Source organism: Rattus norvegicus, chromosome 5 (genome assembly GCF_021556685.1).
Source record: "Rattus norvegicus strain SHRSP/BbbUtx chromosome 5, alternate assembly SHRSP_T2T, whole genome shotgun sequence".
In the NCBI taxonomy this organism is placed as follows: Eukaryota; Metazoa; Chordata; class Mammalia; order Rodentia; family Muridae; genus Rattus; species Rattus norvegicus.
In genome coordinates this window covers 169,963,682-169,983,608 of record NC_141538.1, presented here as the reverse complement: position 1 = coordinate 169,983,608, position 19,927 = coordinate 169,963,682, and the positions used below count along the sequence as shown (strand labels likewise).

The following is a 19,927-nucleotide window of genomic DNA, read 5'->3' as shown; positions in this document are numbered from 1 at the left end:
TCTCCCGCCCATCCTTCCTTCTCCTCCAGTGGCAGGCCTCCTTCTATCCTGTACCTGCCCCTCACCTGTATTTACAAATCCAATGGGGAGAAGGTTCTGGTGAAGTCACCTGATTCTTGAGTATGTGACTATGCAGCTGTCCTTGGGACAGTGGAATTAGCATCAAAATACAGATAACTTCAGGGCAAACCACAAAAGAACCCCACTCCACAGATATGCTCATAGGCCAACCTGATTTATACAACTCCTCTCTGTGACTCTTTTCCTGGGTGTTAACGCTAACCATCACAGTAACCTTCCTTCAATGTCAAAATGAGAGGGAGACATTTTAGGAGCTAGGTCTTGTCCTTTCTATCGCCTGCAATAGGCCCTTGCTTCAGGCTCACCCCCAAGCCAGCATCTGGCGATGGCACAGGAGTGAGGGTGGCCAGCCTTCCCACCTCCACAACTGAGTCCTCAACCTCCAGCCTTGCTGCTTGTGAACCTGGGAGAGAAAATGGTCGTCCCTTAAAGACTCATCTCAAGAGAGCAGACCCAGCCTGCAGGCTGCCCAACTTGCCTGCCCTGTGGTGTGTGTAGGCTAACACCAGCCCTCTCTGCTCTCCACAGATCCTCCTCTGCGGATAGGCATCTCATCCCTGTGGCCTTTGTGTCTGAGAAATGGTTTGAAATCTCCTGCTGACTGGCCGAAGGCTTTTTACCTCCTGGGGGCGGGGCAGACGCCATGTGTCTGTTTCATGGTATGTATCTTCCTGGAGCAGGATGCCCTCTCTGTCTCCTTGCCACTCCACCCCACCTACTACCCTTACCTCTATTTGGGATGACTGGGAGCCCCTCTCTAAGACAGTGGGTTTCCCAGGACATCTCCTGCATGGATACTGGACCATGGTCTCTGAGGCACATCTCTTAGGCACACAGATGAGACTACATAGTAGGGGAGTAGCTCAGAGGATCTCACAGCAGCAGTAGCAGCAGTAGCAGCAGCAGCAGCAGCCGCAGCAGCAGCTCACTACCATGCTCTCCCTGTGCAGAGCTGCCAGCTGAAATCACCTTCAGAAATAAGCTCTGGGCACAGGGTCCCCTTCCCTCAGCGGGAAGCCACCCACAGGGTGGCAGCTAAGCAGACAGGGATCACACCCTGGGTGCACACAAATCGTGCTGGGGGGAAGAGGGGGAGGGAAGCCAGAGTGGAATTAAAAGACAGTCTTGAACTATGAAAATAGGAGATAAGAAATAACGTGATAAAGAGAGAAAGCAAAGAGTTGAGACATCCACTAATTTGAAGCTGGAGACCGGCACCCAAACAGGATGAATTCTTCACGCTCTGCTGCCTGGGAACATTCGGCTCGCTTTGGTTGGTATGAACGCAGATGCTGACATCCAATGGCTCCCGTGAACGGTGGCATACAGGGGTGTGAGCACCTCGCCTGGGAGCCGTACAGCCCACACCTCCCGCTCACACACACTGCAGGCACAGCCTGTGGTAATGTCTGTTTGTCCCCCTTTCCTTTGAGATGCAAGTCTTCCTGGGGACCCTCCTTTGGCCCGAGTGTCACGGCAGAGCCAGCCAGTCTACATCCCTCTTGTTAAAGAGGCATCCAATCATTTCCCGTGGGATGATAAGCCCATCTCTTAGATAGGACATGGTGTCGGCAAATATTTCCATCTAGCTCGATCCCCACCTTCTGCGTGGTGATGGAATAAGAAAGGCAGAGAGGGGTGAGGGCTGGGCATGGCTCAGGGGTTCCATACCGAGCCCTTGTCCAGCAGGAAGCAGGGAAGAGCTGCCGCCAGCTTGGAAAGGAGTCGGTGGGTTCTTAATCCTGGCACTAATGAATCGCAGGTTTGGTCCAAATCAAATCTCCAGCCCTCAGTCTCTGTCCCAAAGCCAACGTGTTCCGCCAACGGGCAAGAGAATGTAATTAGATTAGACTGGAAATGAGCCTCCCGCAGAGGCCTTCACAGAGCCTGTGTGGCAAACGCAGCCTTCTAGCAGGCAAGGACTGTATCCTCAGAGCACAGTGCCATGGTCTGCCAAGGTGCTCTCTCCATGAAGGCTGTGGACATCCCTCTTGGATGGGCCCGCTCAGCTAGGGTTGGGGAGCAGTGGAGTTCCTGTCGCCTGGTGAAGCTTGGCAGGTCGCAGGGTGGGACAGGTGCTGCATCTCAGTTCTAAGTTCATCAAAGGTAGGCATGGTGGCTAAAGTCTGTAACGAGTCTGAGGAAGGGGAATTGCTAAGAGTTTGAAGACAGCATGGGTACAGATGGAGTCAAACCCTGTATCAATTTAAAAAGAAAGAAAGAAAAATATATTAAACAGTAATTCATTGACATGGAGATGCTGTCTGCCCAGTGAGCCACCACTTCCTGGGGGAGCTGGAGAGCCATGGGGCCACGTGCCTTGGGGCAACTCATAGATGTTAGAAAGGCCACTCTCCCAGCAAGCCCATCTACAGGAGGGAAGCTGAGGCTGAGAGAAGACAGATGATTTGACTGTGATGGTGTAGGTTGCTGTCATCGGTGAGGCCCCCATTACCCACAGCTGCCTGTTTCCAGGATGTCACACTGCCCTCCCTACAGGTGGTGACAGGTGACTCTGCCTTGCAAACCCCTTGATGTGTCTGAGGCCACGCCCATCTCTATGGCAGGTGCCTCTGCTCACTCACCCCAGGCCAGCCTCAAGCGTGGCTGTAAGATCTCCAATTAAAGCAGATGGTCAGCCAGGCTGCAGGAGGGCCAGTCTTGAGTGCCCAGGGGTCTGAGCTTTCAGCCTTCTTGCAGGGAGCTGCAGCGCGGACATTTGCAAGTACACAGGACTCGGGGACGGGACTCGTGGTTTTATTTGTTACTCTGCTCCAGCCCTCTGGTCTTTGCTGTGGTGTCCGCTCCTCCCTGGGGTGACGAACTGCCCACAGTTCTGATCAGGTATCCCAGTACACTGATCTGGGATGGGGTGATAGGATGTAGCTGCCCCAGGAAGTCTTCTGTGAAGGAACTCTTCACAGTCACTCTGTTTCCAGAGTGCCCCCCCCCCCCGTCTGTGTGCATCACCAGGACCCTCTGGCTCTGAAGAACTAGACATTGTGTCTCCCTTCCAAAGGGATGTGTTCTTCCACCATGCCTGCCACGTTCACCTCCAGTGACTTTCTGTAGACCAGAGCAGGCGAAAGAGGCTCATTAGTCTCTGATAAATGCTTAAAGATCTTATTGCCGTGTGCCGGGCGAGCTATTCATCAGTCACTGGGATGAAAGCTTTCAGAGTCCAAGCATCCCCTGATTCTTATAATTAACACCTGGGCTTGAGCAACAAGCAGAGACCCACCGGAGAGATCTCTCAGATTTACACGGGTACTTACTGTCCCTTAAATAAACAGCAATTAATAGGAAAACATTTAGTTAAGGTTTAATAGTCAATAGAGATATTTATCTCTCAAGTACCCTTTAGGACTTTCAGATAGCTTTTTATCGATGATGTAGCAATTTCTTTGGAAGAATTTGTTTTATTTCTGTGTGTTTGTGTGTATGAGTGTGTTCGAGTGTGTTGGCTGTGTGTCAGGGTAGTGTCTGTGTGTGTGTGTATGTTTGAGTATGTCATGTGTACGTGTGTGTGTGTGTGTATCAGGGTATTGTCTGTATGTGAGTGTGTTTGTGTCTTTCTGAGTGTGTGTGTGAGTGTGTGTGTGTGTCAGAGTAGCGTCTATGTGTGTGTCAGGGTAGTGTCTGTGTGTGTCTCTGTGTATGTTTGTGTGTCAGTGTGGTCTGTGCATATGTGTGTGTATATGTCAGTGTTGTGTTTTTCTCTGTGTGTCAGTATTTTCTCTTTCTGTTGTGTATGTGGGTGGTGTATGTGTGTGTGTGTGTGTGTGTGTGTGTGTGTGTGTGTGTGTACGTGTATGGGCATGTACACAGTCACTTCTCTCCTTCCATGGTATGTTCTGGGAATTGGACTCAGGTCGTCGGGCTTTTGGAACAAGCTCTTTTACCCTCTGAGTCATCTTGCTGGCTTCAGTGTAGCAGTTTCTTACCCCAACACATCCTCACCCCCTCACACGACTGTGTCTGTACAAGGTGGTGCCTAACTGTGGCCTCATCTTTTCCCTGCAGACAGACTCCTGGGGAAGCCCAGGTATCATGACAGACAAGCTCCCACTTCTGAGAGCCCTTGTCTCATACCACCTCACAGTGGCTGCAGGTAGCTCTGTTGGAAGCCGCATGAAGCTGACTTCTACTCAGAGGCTCACCTGCCATTGGCTCATGCCTCATTTCCTGTCAGGCTCTCCCCAACCCCCCAGGATGGCTGAACTTCAGAAACCACACTGCACTTAGCTTCCTTCTATTCGCCAAAGCCGCTTCATCCTGAACAGCACCCTGAAAAACATAAAGACTCTTGAGTCTGGAGCACACAAGGGATGAATCATTAATAACATTCCCAGGAACAAATTGAAGCACACACTGATAAAATTATAAAAAAAAGGCAAGTGCTTGAACCTTTCCGAAAACAAAACAGAACAGAACAAAACACACCCCAGGGGTTGGAGAGGTGGCTTCCTGGTGTGCTTCCAGATCATTCCCAGCATCCATATCAAAAGCCAGACATGGCCATTCTGTGAGTTCTGGGTTTCTTGACAGACCCTGTCTCAAGGTGGACAGGGATTGAGACAAGCACCCGACTTCAGCTCCTGGCGTCTGCATGCATGTGCACAGGCACGTGTGCACAGGAACACGGATACTCGTGTACACACAAACACTGTATTCATAGAGTGCAAAGCTCTCCTAACTTAAAGGGATACTTTGCTCAGAGTAACGTGGATAACCTTCTAAAAGCAGTGCTTTCTGTCATCCAGCACAGAAGGAGCATGGGGCATAGGTGTCCTTTCAGGCTGGTCGGGAGCTGAGGCACCGCAGACCAGGTCGCCCTCTTGTCTTTGTTTCTGAGAGCAGATGCATCAAGCCCAGGAGCCCAGGAGGAGCCCAGGAAGCCTGCAGCTCAATTTCCTTCCAGGCAGCAGGGGGCAGAATTTATCCCAGAATTTATCTGCAAGATCCCTTGCTCTGCAGCTCCCACCTTCCCTGCCTCTTTCCTGTAGGGTCCAGGACCACATCCTGCATCCTTCCCCATGGCCTGTGCCTGAGATCTTTCTCCAACTCAGGACCAAGGAGGCTCCTGCACTGAGCCTCTGCAGCTGGATGCCCCAGCCCTCCACTGTAGAACAGCAGGGCCAAGAGCCCAGGGCAGGCCTCTCATCTCTCCTCCCTCTCTGGCCTGAGGCTGGGATGATGCCCTGACATTGTCTGGAATCTCCTCTACTCGCTGCAGAAAGTTAGTGCAGCTGTTCCAACGGCCGGCTCACCACTGTCTCAGTCCCCCAGTAATACTGTCCAGTAGGATTGGAGAATTCCCTCCCTTTGTGGTCCCATATAATCACTTCAAAAGGGATGGTCCCTGTCACCAGCCTCTGCCATCGAGCCTGAGGTGACCCCGCTGCAGACCTGAATTCAGGGAGAGTCCTGTTGCCAGGGAAATGCCATGTGTGCCTGGCTGAAAATTCCAGGAAACTCTTACACACAGGAAGCAAGACAAATAGAAATGGAGGACATGTCTGGGTAGAGGAGAGGGGAGGGACGTGATGGAAGGAAGGTTGGTGGGAAGAGCCAGCATGCAGAACATAGAAGTATCTAGAAGACTGGCAGGGAGAGGGTGGGGCTGTCCTCCCTACAGCCTTGCTTTGTTTAAGTTCAGGATCAAGTACCAGGCTCCTCTTTGGGAGCCTTTCACATGGAGGTGGGGCGGTGGGGCGGTGGGGTAGCCTTAGGACTTACAGCCAACCTTAGAGCCAGGTTTGGCAGTGCTTACTGCTGATCCCAGCACTCAGGACACTGCAGCAAAAGTGTTGCAATAGCAATATTGCAACAGTAACGATATTGTATAGCTTCTGCCCAGACTAGACTGGATAGAGAAACACTGTTTCAAGAGAGGGGGTCTAAGTCACCAGATTATACCAACCCAGGTCACCCAGCCAGCCTTTAAAATATGTATGTAATTGTAGAAAAATAGACCTAATAAATACCAATTAACCACTCTCTCTCTCTCTCTCTCTCTCTCTCTCTCTCTCTCTCTCTCCCTCTCTCTCTCTCTCTGTGTGTGTGTGTCTCTGTCTCTCTGTGTGTCTCTCTCTGTTTCTGTTTCTATCTCTGCCTGTCTCTTTCTCTGTGTGTGTGTGAGTGTGTGTGTGTGTGTGTGTGTGTGTGTTTGGTGTGGTGTTCATGTGCATGTATGATTGTGTGTGTATATGTATGTGTGCAGGTGCGTGTGCATGTGTGGTATGTTATTGTTGGCTCTGTGCTTCTGTGGTTGTGTGCTTCTGGAGTCCAGAGGTCACGTTGGATGTCTTCCTCCATTAATTGCTACCATAGTTTTTGAGACGGAGACCCTCACTGACCGGGAACTCACCAATTCTGCTAGGCTGGCAGGCCAATAAGACCCAACGATCCTCCTGCCTGGGTCTCCCCAACACAGGGATTGTAGACCTACATGGATGTGCCCACCTTTTATGCGTCTCTGTGGGTCCAAGCTCAGGTCTTCATGCTCACGTAAAAGGTACTTCAGCCAATGAGTCCTTAACTCTTAACCCTCTTCACCGTGTGAGGTTCAGCGTCATTGTGTCAGAAGGAAAACTTCCTACTGGATTCCAACAGTTCCCCTGGCCTTGGCATCCCTACTGACTATACAAAGGCACACTCTAGGTACCCCACCATCTGCCCATTTGAACCCACATCCTGGGTCCCCCATGGGAGTGGATTCCCAGAGTATTATTTTTTTAAACTTCAACAAAGTTCAAATGAAAATGCACACCCAAGATGGCTCTTTCTGTGTTAAATTACTTCTCTGTTTGAAACCCTTTGTCCTTTGATCCCTGAATATGGAGATTGGGTGGATACATAGGTCATGGAAGTCCACCAACAGGAGCTGTGTGCTGACATTGCCTGAGGTCCCATTCCTTTATGCATGATTGGCTGGGGTCTACGGTAGATGGATAATCCCACAGAAGCGTTGTGGATTCTTCGTCTTAGGCCTCGTAGTCAAACAGGCGTCTCTTAGACATGGTAGGCCAGACAGAAGGTTGTTCAGGGAGCTTCTGTTGTCCATTCTGGGACTACAGGGAAAGGGCTAGCACCTTTACTCTTCCTTTCCACCTCACTGAAGAGACAGGTGTGAGGCTCTGGGCACAAACACGGGTCCGCCAAGTCCTGCCCGCAGCTCTGGGATGAAACCTTCATGTACCCCCTGGAAAGGTCAGTGCTCAACGTCTACTGCTGTTGAGACAGGAGAAAGGGTTTCACACTGGGGTCTCCTGGGAGAGCTGAGTCCCATACCCACCCTTGCTGCAACAGCGTGGGACTCTTTACCCAGCTCACATGCCCTGGCCAGACAGCTTGCTCCCAGGGTTGTACGTCCCCAGAAAGCTCAGAACTCTGCAACAGATCGTCTAGTCTGGGCATTCTATGAGCCTGGGAGCTACGGGGCAGCACCAGCATTCATGTCACATCCTGCCACTTTCGAGGGTCACCTGAGCCCTGGCTTCTTGCCTTGTGTCATCTACAGGTGTGGAGGAAGTCCCTTCTCTGCTTGAGGGTCTAAGTGGCCGGTAGCTGTGGGATGGGTGTTTCTAGTGAGAGCCCTGAGGGGCACTGGAGGCTTACGCACACTACCCTAGAACTCACACAGCACAAAGCAAGATCGCTCATGGCTGCGGTATACTACATCCCCGTGCCCAGGGGCATGCGGACTGCTGGACTCTTACTGGCTGGAACACTGGGCTGCCACTTACTGATGCTCACACACAGTTGGTGCTGGGTGCCCATGACTGGTCAGGCTGCTGAAGCATGCTTCAGCTATTGGTCTCTCCTGCACAAAAGCAGGCTCCCTTTCTTTCTCTCTTGGGAGGACTCAGGATCCAGAAGTCTGTCCTGAGTCTTGGTCCCAGTGAGCCTCTAGCTGGTAGTGAGCGGACGGAAAGAGACCCCATTCTTCTTGAGGTGCAGCACACAAAGCTATCCTGTCCACAGGTTTGAGAGGGAGAGAGAACATGGTGGCAGTACTAGCCAGTGGCATGCATACTTGAATGATGTGACCCATATGAGTTAATGGGGGACATGGAGCTGTCAGAGGTGAGAGGGCAGCTCCACATTGCCACCCCCAACAGCTTGAGCGCCCCTGCGGTGAGCTCAGACCACAACAGAATCTATGGCTTCAACACTGAAAAGAATTCCACACTGGCTGGCGTCCTAAGCAGAGTTTGGGGTTTTGTTAAAGATACCTGAACACAGGCTTACGAATGAGGGCTGACAGTAAAAAGAAATGCTCAGAAGAAGTTAAGAAACGCACAGGGGTGTGGGTGTACGTTTCTCAAAGAATGAGCCACGTTTCAACTTGAGGTGTCTGTAGATCAGCTTTTTGGGGTTTTGGTACTCAACATGTTTCTGGAACCCCCACTGTCCTCTGCCTCTGCTTCTTTCTTTGATCACGAGACAACAGATTGGCTTCATGGGTGCCTGGGGTGAGATTACAATCTAGTCAGCTAAAGCCGGGAGCCACTGGGCTTACGCAGGCCTTTAGAACACGCCTTTCCCCGGTATATAAGGTCTCTGGTAAGACTCCTAGAACCTGTAGACGCATGCTTGGGAAAATGAGGAAGGCCTTAAAGGTTGGTAATTTGCTAGTGCCTGGGGGAGATGTTTTTCCTGCTCAAATCCCCCATATTTTCTCTATCTTTCTACCTTGTCGTGGGCCCAGCCTTTCTTGGGAGGCTCTGCAAGCAGGGTTGAAGCTTTTCCTCCTGGCCCCACCCATCCTTGGCGACTACCAGGGTGGGTCTATCTGGGCTTCGTGTGGGCGGTGAGCCTCCCGGTGCCCAGGGGCTGCTACCATTTATGCTCTTCCTTTCTGCCTCCACAGGATTCCGTTGGTGAACTTGTACAAACAAAACAACAAAACAAAAAATTATAAGACCTAAACCTAAACTATCTAAGGGGAGGGTCCCGCACCCGCTGCTTCTGCTTGCCGGCGGGAACTCAGCAGAGCAGGACACCCAAGGCCAAATCTATTTTTGTAAAATTGCTCGTGCCTAGGGGCGCTCCCTTCTCCCAGAGTTTTCTTCGGAGAGCGGAAAGAAGAAATGCAAGAGACGGCAGAGAAAGCCAAGCAGAAGGACAGGAGGCAGCTCCCGACGCCTGGGACTTGCACCACGATTCTGAACCTGTGCCAATAATACCACTATGTGCCATGTAATGACCCGGAAGCTCGGCAGGAGCCGAGCCCAGCGAACCACGCGGAGAGATCTTAACAGAGGACAGGGGTGGGGGATCACTTCCGGTAGGGTGGGGATCACTTCCGGTAGGGTGGGGATCACTTCCGGTAGAGTCACTATTTCTGGTTAATATACATATATAAATATATAAATACCAACACACAGACACACACCCTTTTTTTTGTACTGTAGCAATTTTTGAAGATCTTCAATGTTCCTTTTTAAAAAAGAAAAAAAAGAATTGTGTTATAGTCACAAAACTTGATTTATTTAACATGCTTAGTATGAACAGAATAAACTTGTGTTTTGTACTTTGGCAGCTCACATCACACGCAGCACACATGCGCACACACGCACACGCACATACAAACATACAAGCATTTATACGCATATATTGGAGAAACCGTTCCGCAGGTGACCTTGTATGTCGTCAGTCATGAAGGGAGACAGCCTCAACCCAGATGACGAGCCCTCACATGACAATTTACATCCATCTGTCAAACACTCGCTGAATGGTACTTGTGTGTGGCTTTTCACTTGGGCCAGAATTAAGAATACCGTGGTTTTCTCTCTATGTATTCACACACACACGGTCCGTGCTGCATTTCTTCCTTTAACTGTCTGAGGATGCTTACGGCCACACGCGTCCACGTAGCCGACTGCCAACGAGTGAGCCTGAGAACCAGGTTGGGTGGGTGGCGGATTCTCGAACATTTGTGTTATACAAACATAGACTGAACTAAAGAAATTTTCCAGTTCCATAATTAAAGGAATATATCCGTACGCGGTGTGTGCTTGTGTCGGAGCGGCACTCAGGAGCCCACGAGGGATCCAAACGCAATGATTCTGTGTGTGCCCGGCCGCAGTGGCTCCTGCGGGCCATGCTTTGGTACAGGTTGGCTCTTGCTCATGTTGCCAATCAGATGCTGGGCTTTTTCTTGGGTCATGTGTGACCAGGAAGGTTGGAGAAACAGAGGGCGCAGTGACATGCTTTTGTTTTGTTATTAAGATGCTACTTTGGGACTTCTGTTGAGTCATAGACAGAAGTCTCCTAGAGAATCTCCACCATACTCCCTGGTTTGGAATTACTGTGATGGCAAAGGTAGGCATCTCCCTGCAACCCATCTCCCCTAGCATCCCTATCAATCCTAGCAGGTTTAATTCAAAATTAAACGTGTGTGTGTGTGTGTGTGTGTGTGTGTGTATGCATGTGTGCATGTGTGTGTATGCGCATGTGTGTGTATGCATGTGTGCATGTGTGTATGCACATGTGTATGTGTGCGAGTGCATGCATGCATGTTACCTGAATGTAAGTGTATATGTAAGTATGTATATATGTATGCATGTATACATGCATGTGTGTATGTATGTGTATGTATGTGCACCATGTGCATACAGTAGCCATGGAACCAGAGTTACCAATGCTTGTGAGCCTCCCTGTGGGTACTGGGAATCAAACCTGCTTCTCTGGAAGAGCAGCCAGTACTCTGAACTGCTGAGCCACCTATAGCCCCACAGCCTGACACTCCTGTGTATTACAGACCGGGGCTAGGTCAGGTGCAGGGGATCTTCTCCAGACAATGTGTTTTCTCTGCACAGCCCAGGTAGGACACAGTGTCAGCAGGAGAATGCAGGAAAGTGTGCAGACAAGGTGAAAGGTTGGGGACAGACAGATGGACTCTTGCTTCTTCCCAGGGGCTTTGTCCTCTGGAGACAACCTGATGTGACATGTGCTTCGCAGAGCTAACTTTTGTACGTCCCTGGGCATGTGAGAACAGAGTCTGATGGTGGAGGAGAACGTAGCTTTTGCAGTTCAGAAGCGTTAAGATAGACGTGTTAGGTGACCTCGTGGAGCAATGGTAGCGCGTCTGACTCCAAGATAGACGTGTTAGGGTCTGTATCCACGACATCGCTCAAAAATTTGGAAGACGGTTCTCTTGGATTTTGCTTTTGTTTTTTGAACCGTGCCCCAAAGCAAGGCAATGCAGACACTAGCCACCGGCATGTTACAGCTCCAGGTTCACAGGGTTCTCCACGACGCTGAAATGTGCATCTTCTCACCTTCTCGTCTGCCTCCTGTTCTACCCACTGGCCTCAAGCTCTCTCATCAGAGGTGGGCTTTGGGGTTTCCTTAACCCCAGGGGAGCAAGGTAAGAAGAGGGTGGACAGCATCCTTCGGCAGTGGGGTATGGTGCTCAAGCCAGAGACTTTCTGAGCTGCAGAGCAAGCCCGGTCAGGGAAGCTTGGTAATAGTAGCTACAAAGTCATTTCTGCCTACTTCAAGACCAGCCACAGGCTGAACTCCGGGCGTCTTGAACTCAAGAGTCCCTAAGATACCAAAACTCAGAGGGAAGGTTAGGGCAACAACCGCTAACCCTCACAAGCCCGTAGTTACTCCTTTGATACACCTAGAACAGGGTCGTGGGGACCAATTAGGTAGAAGTATATTTGCACGCACAACCACAGAGCCCGGTCCAGCAAAGCGAGACTGGATACACAGATGCTTTGTCTTGATCTTGAGTGGTTTCCTTGCCTTCCTAGACCTTTAGCGGGAAATAGATTTACAGGAGAGAAGAATATGGCCATGGGGGGGGGTCCACTCAGCCAAGGCCCTGTGGACTGAAGCCCATCGGGTGAACTCCAGGGTCTCACATATCTGGGGAGTGGAGAAACAGTGCCCTGAAGTATGAATGGTCCCCCTCTGCCTCTCACGTGTATAACCGAGCCTTCTAGCAGATACTCCACATCCTACTAGCAGATACCCATCTAAGGGTGGGTCTGTCTGTCTACTTTAGCTGCTGTCCTTACCCAGGTATCCACAGGAGGTGACCTCAGAGATGATGTCCCTAAATATCCACTTGAGTTGTACCACTTTGGCTTCACATGGTCACAGGCTTCCAAGTCATTTATCCCTTCACCTAACTGTGCCCACGCCCCCACTACAACTTTTGAAGTAATTGGCATTGGCTCTTTAAAGTCATCTCTCCACAAGACCAATGGAATCTGTCTCTAGGCTTAGTCACTTCTAATCTCCACACACTAGGTATCACATTGGAGTAGCTCAAATGGGCAATTGGTCACTTTTGTTTTTAAACACTGGGTCTGTAAGATGAGATTCCTCAGTGTGGCCAGGGAAATCTCCTGATCTCCTTGTGGGCTCATGGTGCTGAGACAGGTCTGAGGTAGGTCTAGGCTTATGATGCCACTTACTTCAACATGGCGAGGACACACGGAGACAGGCATGGTGAGACAGCATCTTCACAGGAAAAGTAGAGGCCCTGGGTTTCTCCCATGGGTTTCTGGTCCTTCCTATCTTGAGCCTGGGTAGACTTCTGTCAACTCCAGTTCCTCAGTAGCTCCTTGGCTTTAGGAAGTCATGTTTGAATTGTCTGATTTGTCTCCAGATTTGGCTTTCAGAAGTCACCATTACTGTTACTGTTGACTTCACCTTCTTAGGTTCTTAAGCATGCCAAAATGTCTCCTGGGGACACTGGCCTCTGGGAGCATCCTCTCTGCAGGTGTTCATTGACAGCATTCAGTCATTTTCAAGCATCCTGTGAGAACATACTCAGCTCATCTGTTTAGTGGTAAAGTGAGTAAATCTCATACAGTCTCTATTTGGGCTCTCCAGCACTGGGGAAGTAGGGAAGGAGAGCAGGAGAGGGAGAGAGAGCAAGAGAAAAAACAGGAGACAGAGGGACACAGAGGTGCAGAAGGAAAGACAGAAACAAAGAAGAAAGACATGGAAAATTCGTTCAAAGAGACAGGGTTAGATCGTTTACCTTCCCCCAGGTGTCTAGGATCTTCTGAAACTCTTGGAAGGAAAGATGAGGAGACAGGGCTGAGGCTAGACCACAGCATTTCCACATGCAGGCTGGAGGTTCCCTGTCATTCATTCCAAACTGGCACCAGGATCCACGTTTTGCCTGTCCCTTCAGTTGCCCACCAATGTCTTTTATTAGGGTAAGCTGGATGCACATGAACCCTGATGTTCCTTTCACAGGCTCCAGACAGAAAGACACTGGGTGTCCTGACATTTGCCACTGTTGCCTTGTGAGCTCCGTAAGATGCACCTCCCATACAGACATGTGTGTCTCATTGTGATTGGCTCATCAGTCTGTCAATCCTCGTTGTGATTGGCTCATCAGTCTGTCAATCTTCATTGTGATTGGCTCATCAGTCTGTCAATCTGCCACGTTGGTGCTTGTGATACCACTTGCTTCAACATGGGGAGGACACATGGAGACAGGCATGGTGAGACAACCTCCTCACAGGAGAAGTAGAGGCCCTGGATTTCTCCCATGGGTTTCTGGTCAGAAGTCAGAAGAACTTAGCCCTGTCCTAGTGGGTGGGTTTTGCAGTCTGCTGTGGGTAAACATGGTTGACACAGGCACACACATACAGTAACTAACAGATAGATAAATGGCAGAGGGAATGAGGAGCAGGAGGATAGGAGGGAAGAGGAAGGCAATGGGTGTCCACATCTTCCTTCCCTGTTTTCCTCCTGGAGAGCCATCTCTTGCTTACTGAGGGGTGGTCCAGGGCTGGATGACAACAGCAAAACCTCTCTCACCTCTCAGGTAGAAACGAGGCGCAAAGCCAAGTATGAGCAGCTTTGATCATTACAAAAGGCTCTGCCTGGCTCTCCACCCCTCACCCTGCTCACTCCAGTGAGGGACAGCTGCATGGAACACAGAGTTCCAGGACCAAGTGAGTACTGTCCTCTGGGCAGGAAACTTGCCTGGCTCTCTGAGCCCCACCTCTACTCATGCTCTCTCTTCATGCTCAAAGTGCTTTTACCAGGTCTACTAGGTCGGAAGAGGAGGAGGACGAGGAAGAGGAGGAGGAGGAAGAGGGAGAGGTGGAAGAGGGACATGAGGAGGAGGAGGAAGGAGAGGAGGAGGAGGGAGAGAAGGAGGAGGAGGGAGAGGAGGAGGAGGGAGAAGAGGAGGAAGGAGAGGAGGAGGGGGAGGAGGAGGAGGCTGAAGACAGAGACTTAGCCTCTGGCTAAGGGCTCCATCTCTCCCCGCTGCTGGTTCCAGAAGGCAGCTTCTTCCCCAGACTCCCCTGAATGCCCAGCCTGTTTGGGCCCACCCTTCCCACACAGCATCTGTTTTTAAGTAAGCAGTTAATCAAAAACATGTCATGATTCACGTCTGTTTAGAATGTTTACTGTGGAGCAGTTTGCCGATTTACTCTGTCATACAGTTTTTGGATGTTTGTTTGTTTCCGGCATAAGTAGCGTAGCCCACAGAAACGGAACCAGACTCTTGCTATCTCCCTTCTAGACCACAAGCTGCCCATGCTGCCTGTGATGAAGGTGGGCTCTTGCCTCATGCTGAGCTGAGACAATGCATGGGTTCTTCTGAGGTCTTCGGAGACCCTGTAGAATTGTAGAATGTGCCACCGGGCTTTGGGGACACCAAGCTTAGGCAGTGTGTGCTTCTCTTTTCTGGGCTTGCAGCTTGCATCCTGATGACAGGAGGTGGTGGAAAGGGTCTCCAGGGAGAGTCGCCCTCTTTCCTGTCACCAAGAAAGAGGCTCCAGAGAGAGTCACCCTCTCTCCTCTCACCGGACCGGACCATCAAGCCAACAAAAGACTAGGCTGCTGCTGCTGCTGCTGCTGCTGCTGCTGCTGCTGCTGCTGCTGCTGCTACTGTTGCTGCTGCCCTAAATCATTCTAGAAAGATCTCAGCTAACAAGCACAGCAGTTTAGAGAGCTCATCATGTGGCCACGGAGCCCAAGTTAGGGATCTAGCCTGTGCACTGCTCTCCTGGAACTGATGGGCCAGAAGCAGCTCTGGGACTGCACTTTGCCAAAGGAGTGGTCTCATTATCTCAAACAGAAATGAAAATGACCAGTGAGGTGCGGGCACACTCACACCATCCCAACTGAGGACTGCTCACTTCAGTTGCTGGCTAAGCACTTGGGCTGGGTCTGGCTTTGGAAAGTTGGGTGCATGGTTGCCTGGATTCAGTGGATGCTTTCTCTGTGGGTTGTCTGTGGCCAGTGACTGGGCCATATGCCAAGCCTGCAAACACATAGCCATGCCATCCTGATAGAACAGTCCCTAGGTTTTGACATAAATCTGGATAGAAAATATATCCTCCCAGGAACCCCTCCACCTGCCCCCTTGATAGATCACCTCTGGGTCCTCTGAGTATGGCTGTGCATTAAATCAGGAGCCTTGTTTTTTGAGAGGACACTTGAATTCTGGTCACCTATGGGGTGGCCCCAGCCAAAGAGATGTAAGCAGGGTCAACCTTGTACATGTGGGACACAGAAGGCAGGAAGTTGAGATTGTTCTGACAGAACAGGAGGGAGATAGTGAGATGAACTGGCTGTGCTGTGTCTCCTTGCAAGAGTTAGAATCGAGACAATCTGCCACAGATAATGTTCCATTTTCCAGGCTAATACATTAAGGCAAGAGGGTGGTTCGATACATCCCACAGGGCCAAATCCATTCTTGTCACCAATTTTTATTCTGCGCAACATCTGCAGAATCACAGGTGTTGGGCACGGATGCAGAGCATATGGTATTGTGGAAAGTTCGCCTTCATAAAAGGTAACTAGTTTTCTTGAAGGTGGGATTCCTCCTAAAACAGAATCTCCCCAGAGACTAGGTGTTGGAACCCAACACCCAGCTACCAGCGACATTAAATTACAGCTGCCTGGAAGCTTCCTTCTAATGGGGCAGTAACTCAGTCGGTCACCTGGTTAGCTTTTGTCAGACTCCTGAAATCCTGCAATAAAATTCCCTGGTGGAGATGTTTACAGCCTTGGGACCGGGCAAGTGTCAGTTAACACTAGCCTTACTGTGTGGGAAGTTGCCGCTTGACAAGAACCCAGGTTGGTTTGGGCACTGGAGAAGTATGAAGACTGTGCTAGCTGAAGTTGATTTTTCACACCAGTATATTCTAGGGAATTGTGGAACACTGCAAATATGGACTGGGTTCAATTAGAACTGCAGGGCTCCCTGGCCACCATCCTGTTCCTTCTGGCTTCTTTCTGTCCTTTCTTCTGTCATCCCAAGTCAGCAAGATGAGACTGAACCCTCTCTGATTCTCTCACCCTAATGTCCAGCCTGTGGAACCACTGTGTATTGGAGAGATGCGGTTTGCTCAGCGCCACACAGAGTTGGGGGTCAAGCTGGGACCATCACTTGACAGTTTCCCACTCACAGCAGCTGCCATCAAAGCAGAACCCATCTCCAGCCTCCAGTCTTCGGAGATAGAAATCTCAGTCTACACCGCTTCTCTCATAGACACGTGCTTTCCTAGTACACCGCGAGAGGCCACCTACAACCCAGTGTTCTTTTCCTTGAGCCGTCCCAGAAAGCTCCGAGAAGGAGATGCTCTTTACACTGCTCTTAGATATGATGATTCTCTCAAGGACAAGAAGAGTGAATACAAATTCTAGGCCTTGGGGACAAGCAAAGGGCTTGACAGGCCAGACATTTGGACTTACCCTCTTTGAATTTAACTGCCAAGACACTGTTTGTTGGAGGTATGGTTGTGTGTGTGTGTGTGTGTGTGTGTGTGTGTGTGTGTTTGTGTGTTTGTGTCTGTCTGTCTGTCTGTCTGTCTGTCCGTCCATCCATCCATCTGTCCATTTTCTATATTGTTGCATTTTTTTCTGTCTCTTTTGGTTGTGCTGTGTTCTTCCTTTTGACACCAGATACTGCAGGACTCCAGTAAGGTTGTCAGTTTGGCTATGACAGCCTGGAGTCTTAAGAGTGACCCCCCAAGCCAAGAAACACAAAGCTGGTTTTGCAAGACCCCAGAGCCAACACCCTGATGGCTTGTGGAAAGACAGAAGACTCTGCAGTTGCCTAACAGGACAGAAGGAATGGGTGAGGCTTGGTGTAAGACTCTTGGATTCAACCCCCGGACCCTCCAGCACTTCTGGAAGCCTTCATTGGGACCATTATGCTCTCGGGGAAACTGGAATGGTGGATATTAGAGATCAGAGCGGGCTGTTCTCTGGTTCAAGTGATTTCAGTGGAAGATGGATTAGCAGCCACATGCCCTTGTATTAGAGCCTCACATGCCCTTGTGCATTGATTTTACTTAACCGACCAATGACATCCAAATGGTCAATACCTGTCTCTTCATATCCAAACCATGGAATAGGCATCTATCTCTTCAAGTGTTAGACCCTAAAAGCATTAACCTGGCCATTGGAAGATACATAATGCAACAGGTTGATACTATGTGTTGCCTTTTAAAAAAAGGATACATGTTGACTGAAAAGAAAACTGTATAGAACCAAATAGAGAGATACCTGAAGTCTCCCTGTTGCAGTTCAATCTGACACAAGCTGTTGTTTCTGGGCTGAACACGTAGGACCAGATCACAAGCTCCCTGAGGTTAGCACAGCATGGAGGGTCTGGTTCCCAGCTTCCCATGCACAGTAGTCATGTTAGCTGTCAGTCACTCATGTTGAAGGCCAAAGAATGTCCGGGTGATAGAGCAAGACAAGCAAGTGTTGCAAGCATCTGAGGTAAACGACAGGGTTTTATGCTGGGATTTCCATCACAGGGCAACGGCTCTGAAGCACAGAAGGGCTCTCCTTAGTGGGGTTTTGAATACACTTGGATTCACTACATACATTCTACATACATACATACTACATACATACATACACAGAATCCACTGCTTCGTTTCCACCACACTGCTTACCTGGGGAACCAGATACACACAAGCTGTGACCTGAACAACAGGGATCACAAACTCACCAATGGTGTTTACCATCTGTTTGCTTGCAAACTTTTAAAACCAATCAATGAATTAATTAATTTCCCAATACTCACAAGTTTTTTAAGTTGAATGCTTTGAAGTCTTCCTTCCTCCCCTTTTTCATTTACGACAAAACTCTGTTTAGTTTGGTTTTCCTAAATTATTTCCTGGTACAATAAACTGTTAGCTATTTATACTCTTACATGGAACACTGGTCTTTCTCAAGAGAAAAATGAAAGCCGGTGTTCACAGCCCCTCCTTTAACTAACCACCTATCTTGCAGACCTGTAAGGCCAAGGGTTTAGTGTTTACCTTTCCTTAAACGGGTTTGGAAACTGTGTCAGTGAGCAGAAGTAACTGGGCATATTCGAGTTGGGGCAGAGGAGGCAGGTGTAATATTTTTGTAGATGAATTTCTCTCCCAGATTTTAAAAGTTCTTTCTGTATTTTGGAAACATCTCTAAGGTAACACACACTCGTTAACTTTCCATGTATATTTGTCACTTTGATGCTGCTGCAAAAACACACAGGGAAAGAGGAAGGGGGAGAAAATCCTCTGGGCTTAGGCTGGAATGTCGCAGAACTTTTAGAGTTAGGTTGATTTGCTGATTTCCAGTCTGACAAGGAACCGGGACCCCCGCATTTGGGTTGTTAATGTTTCCTCTCTGGAACTTGTTGCTTCCCAAAGCAAAGCTCTGCCCAAAAAAGCACTAGGAAAGTGTGTCCAGCTCTAGCTTGCTGCATCCTGGCTGGGTGATGATAACAGCATTGAATTTAAATGGGGGGTTTCCATGGTGATGGACCCAGAATTGCAGCATCCACAGGTGCATGGTTGGGAGGTCCCATGGCTCTTTTTGTGTGCATGCGTGGGGTGCGTGCGGTGTGTAGATGTGTGCAACATGCACAGTGTGTGTGGGGGCCAGAGGTCAATGGCAGCCGCCTTCCTCTTTCTACCTCATTTCTGTTTCCCACATTTTTATTTTTAAATATATTTGGAATTGGTATATAATTGCATCACTCTCCTCTCTCCAGGCTCTCCCTCCACTGAGTCCCCATACCCACAACTTTTGAACTGATAGCCTCTTTGACTAGTATTACATGCGTATACATGTGTGTATGTATACATATGCATGGTTGTATATGTGAATATAACCTCTGAGTCTGTTTTGTTTGTGCATACATGGTTTCAAGGCTGGCCCCTCTGTATTGAACAGTCAATAAGGAGGCGCATCCCTGGAGGCTAGATCTCCTAGTCCCAGTAATTAATATTTGCCTAAGAGTAGAACCCCACAAAATCCCCTTTCCACACTAGTGCATCCGACACTGCTCTGTCATGTTCCTGTGGCCGTTTCTGTTCGACTTTGCTTTGCTGTGGCCCTGTGTTCTGACTCTTACAATCTTTCCACCCCCTCTTCTGTGTTGTTCTCCAAGCCATAAGTGCAGGAGCTGTGACTGTAAAAGGAAGGACTCCTAGCCAAACCTGGGGCTTGCCGATGGCCGGCCACACCCCTGAGATCCTCTCACCACAGCCTCCCAGTGCTGGAATGACAGACCTACAGCAGAGCGCTCAACTTCTTACCATAGCTGCTGAGGACCCAAAATCAAGCCCTCCCGGATGCACAGCAAGCGCTTAACTCACTGAGCCATTTCTCTGCACCACCTCTCTCTCTCCTATGACTCTCCCAGGGCAGCGGCAGAGGAACAGCAACAATGTAAAACTAGCTAATGCCCGAAAAGATTCCCGCTGAGGAAATCTTGGATGAGAGTTTGTCCCCGTGCTGGGAGGGAATTCATCCAAAAGCCTGATGTTATCAACAATACGGAGGCACCTTTGACACACGCAGCGCTGAGTGTGGGAGAGCACTGGCTTTTCTAGACGTG

The 19,927-nt window shown here is 49.7% G+C and overlaps 1 protein-coding gene across 1 annotated transcript in view; it reads left to right on the top strand.

Moving 5' to 3' along the window:
• Ajap1 (adherens junctions associated protein 1) overlaps positions 1-10,091 on the top strand; it is a 112,478-nt gene extending 102,387 nt beyond the window's left edge. The window contains exons 5-6 of the mRNA NM_001101014.2: positions 610-740; positions 8,957-10,091. Of these exons, the coding sequence (NP_001094484.1) occupies positions 610-682 (73 nt within the window). The 3' untranslated portion in view covers positions 683-740; positions 8,957-10,091. The remainder of the gene's footprint in view (positions 1-609; positions 741-8,956) is intronic.
• The last annotated feature ends 9,836 nt before the right edge of the window (positions 10,092-19,927 follow it).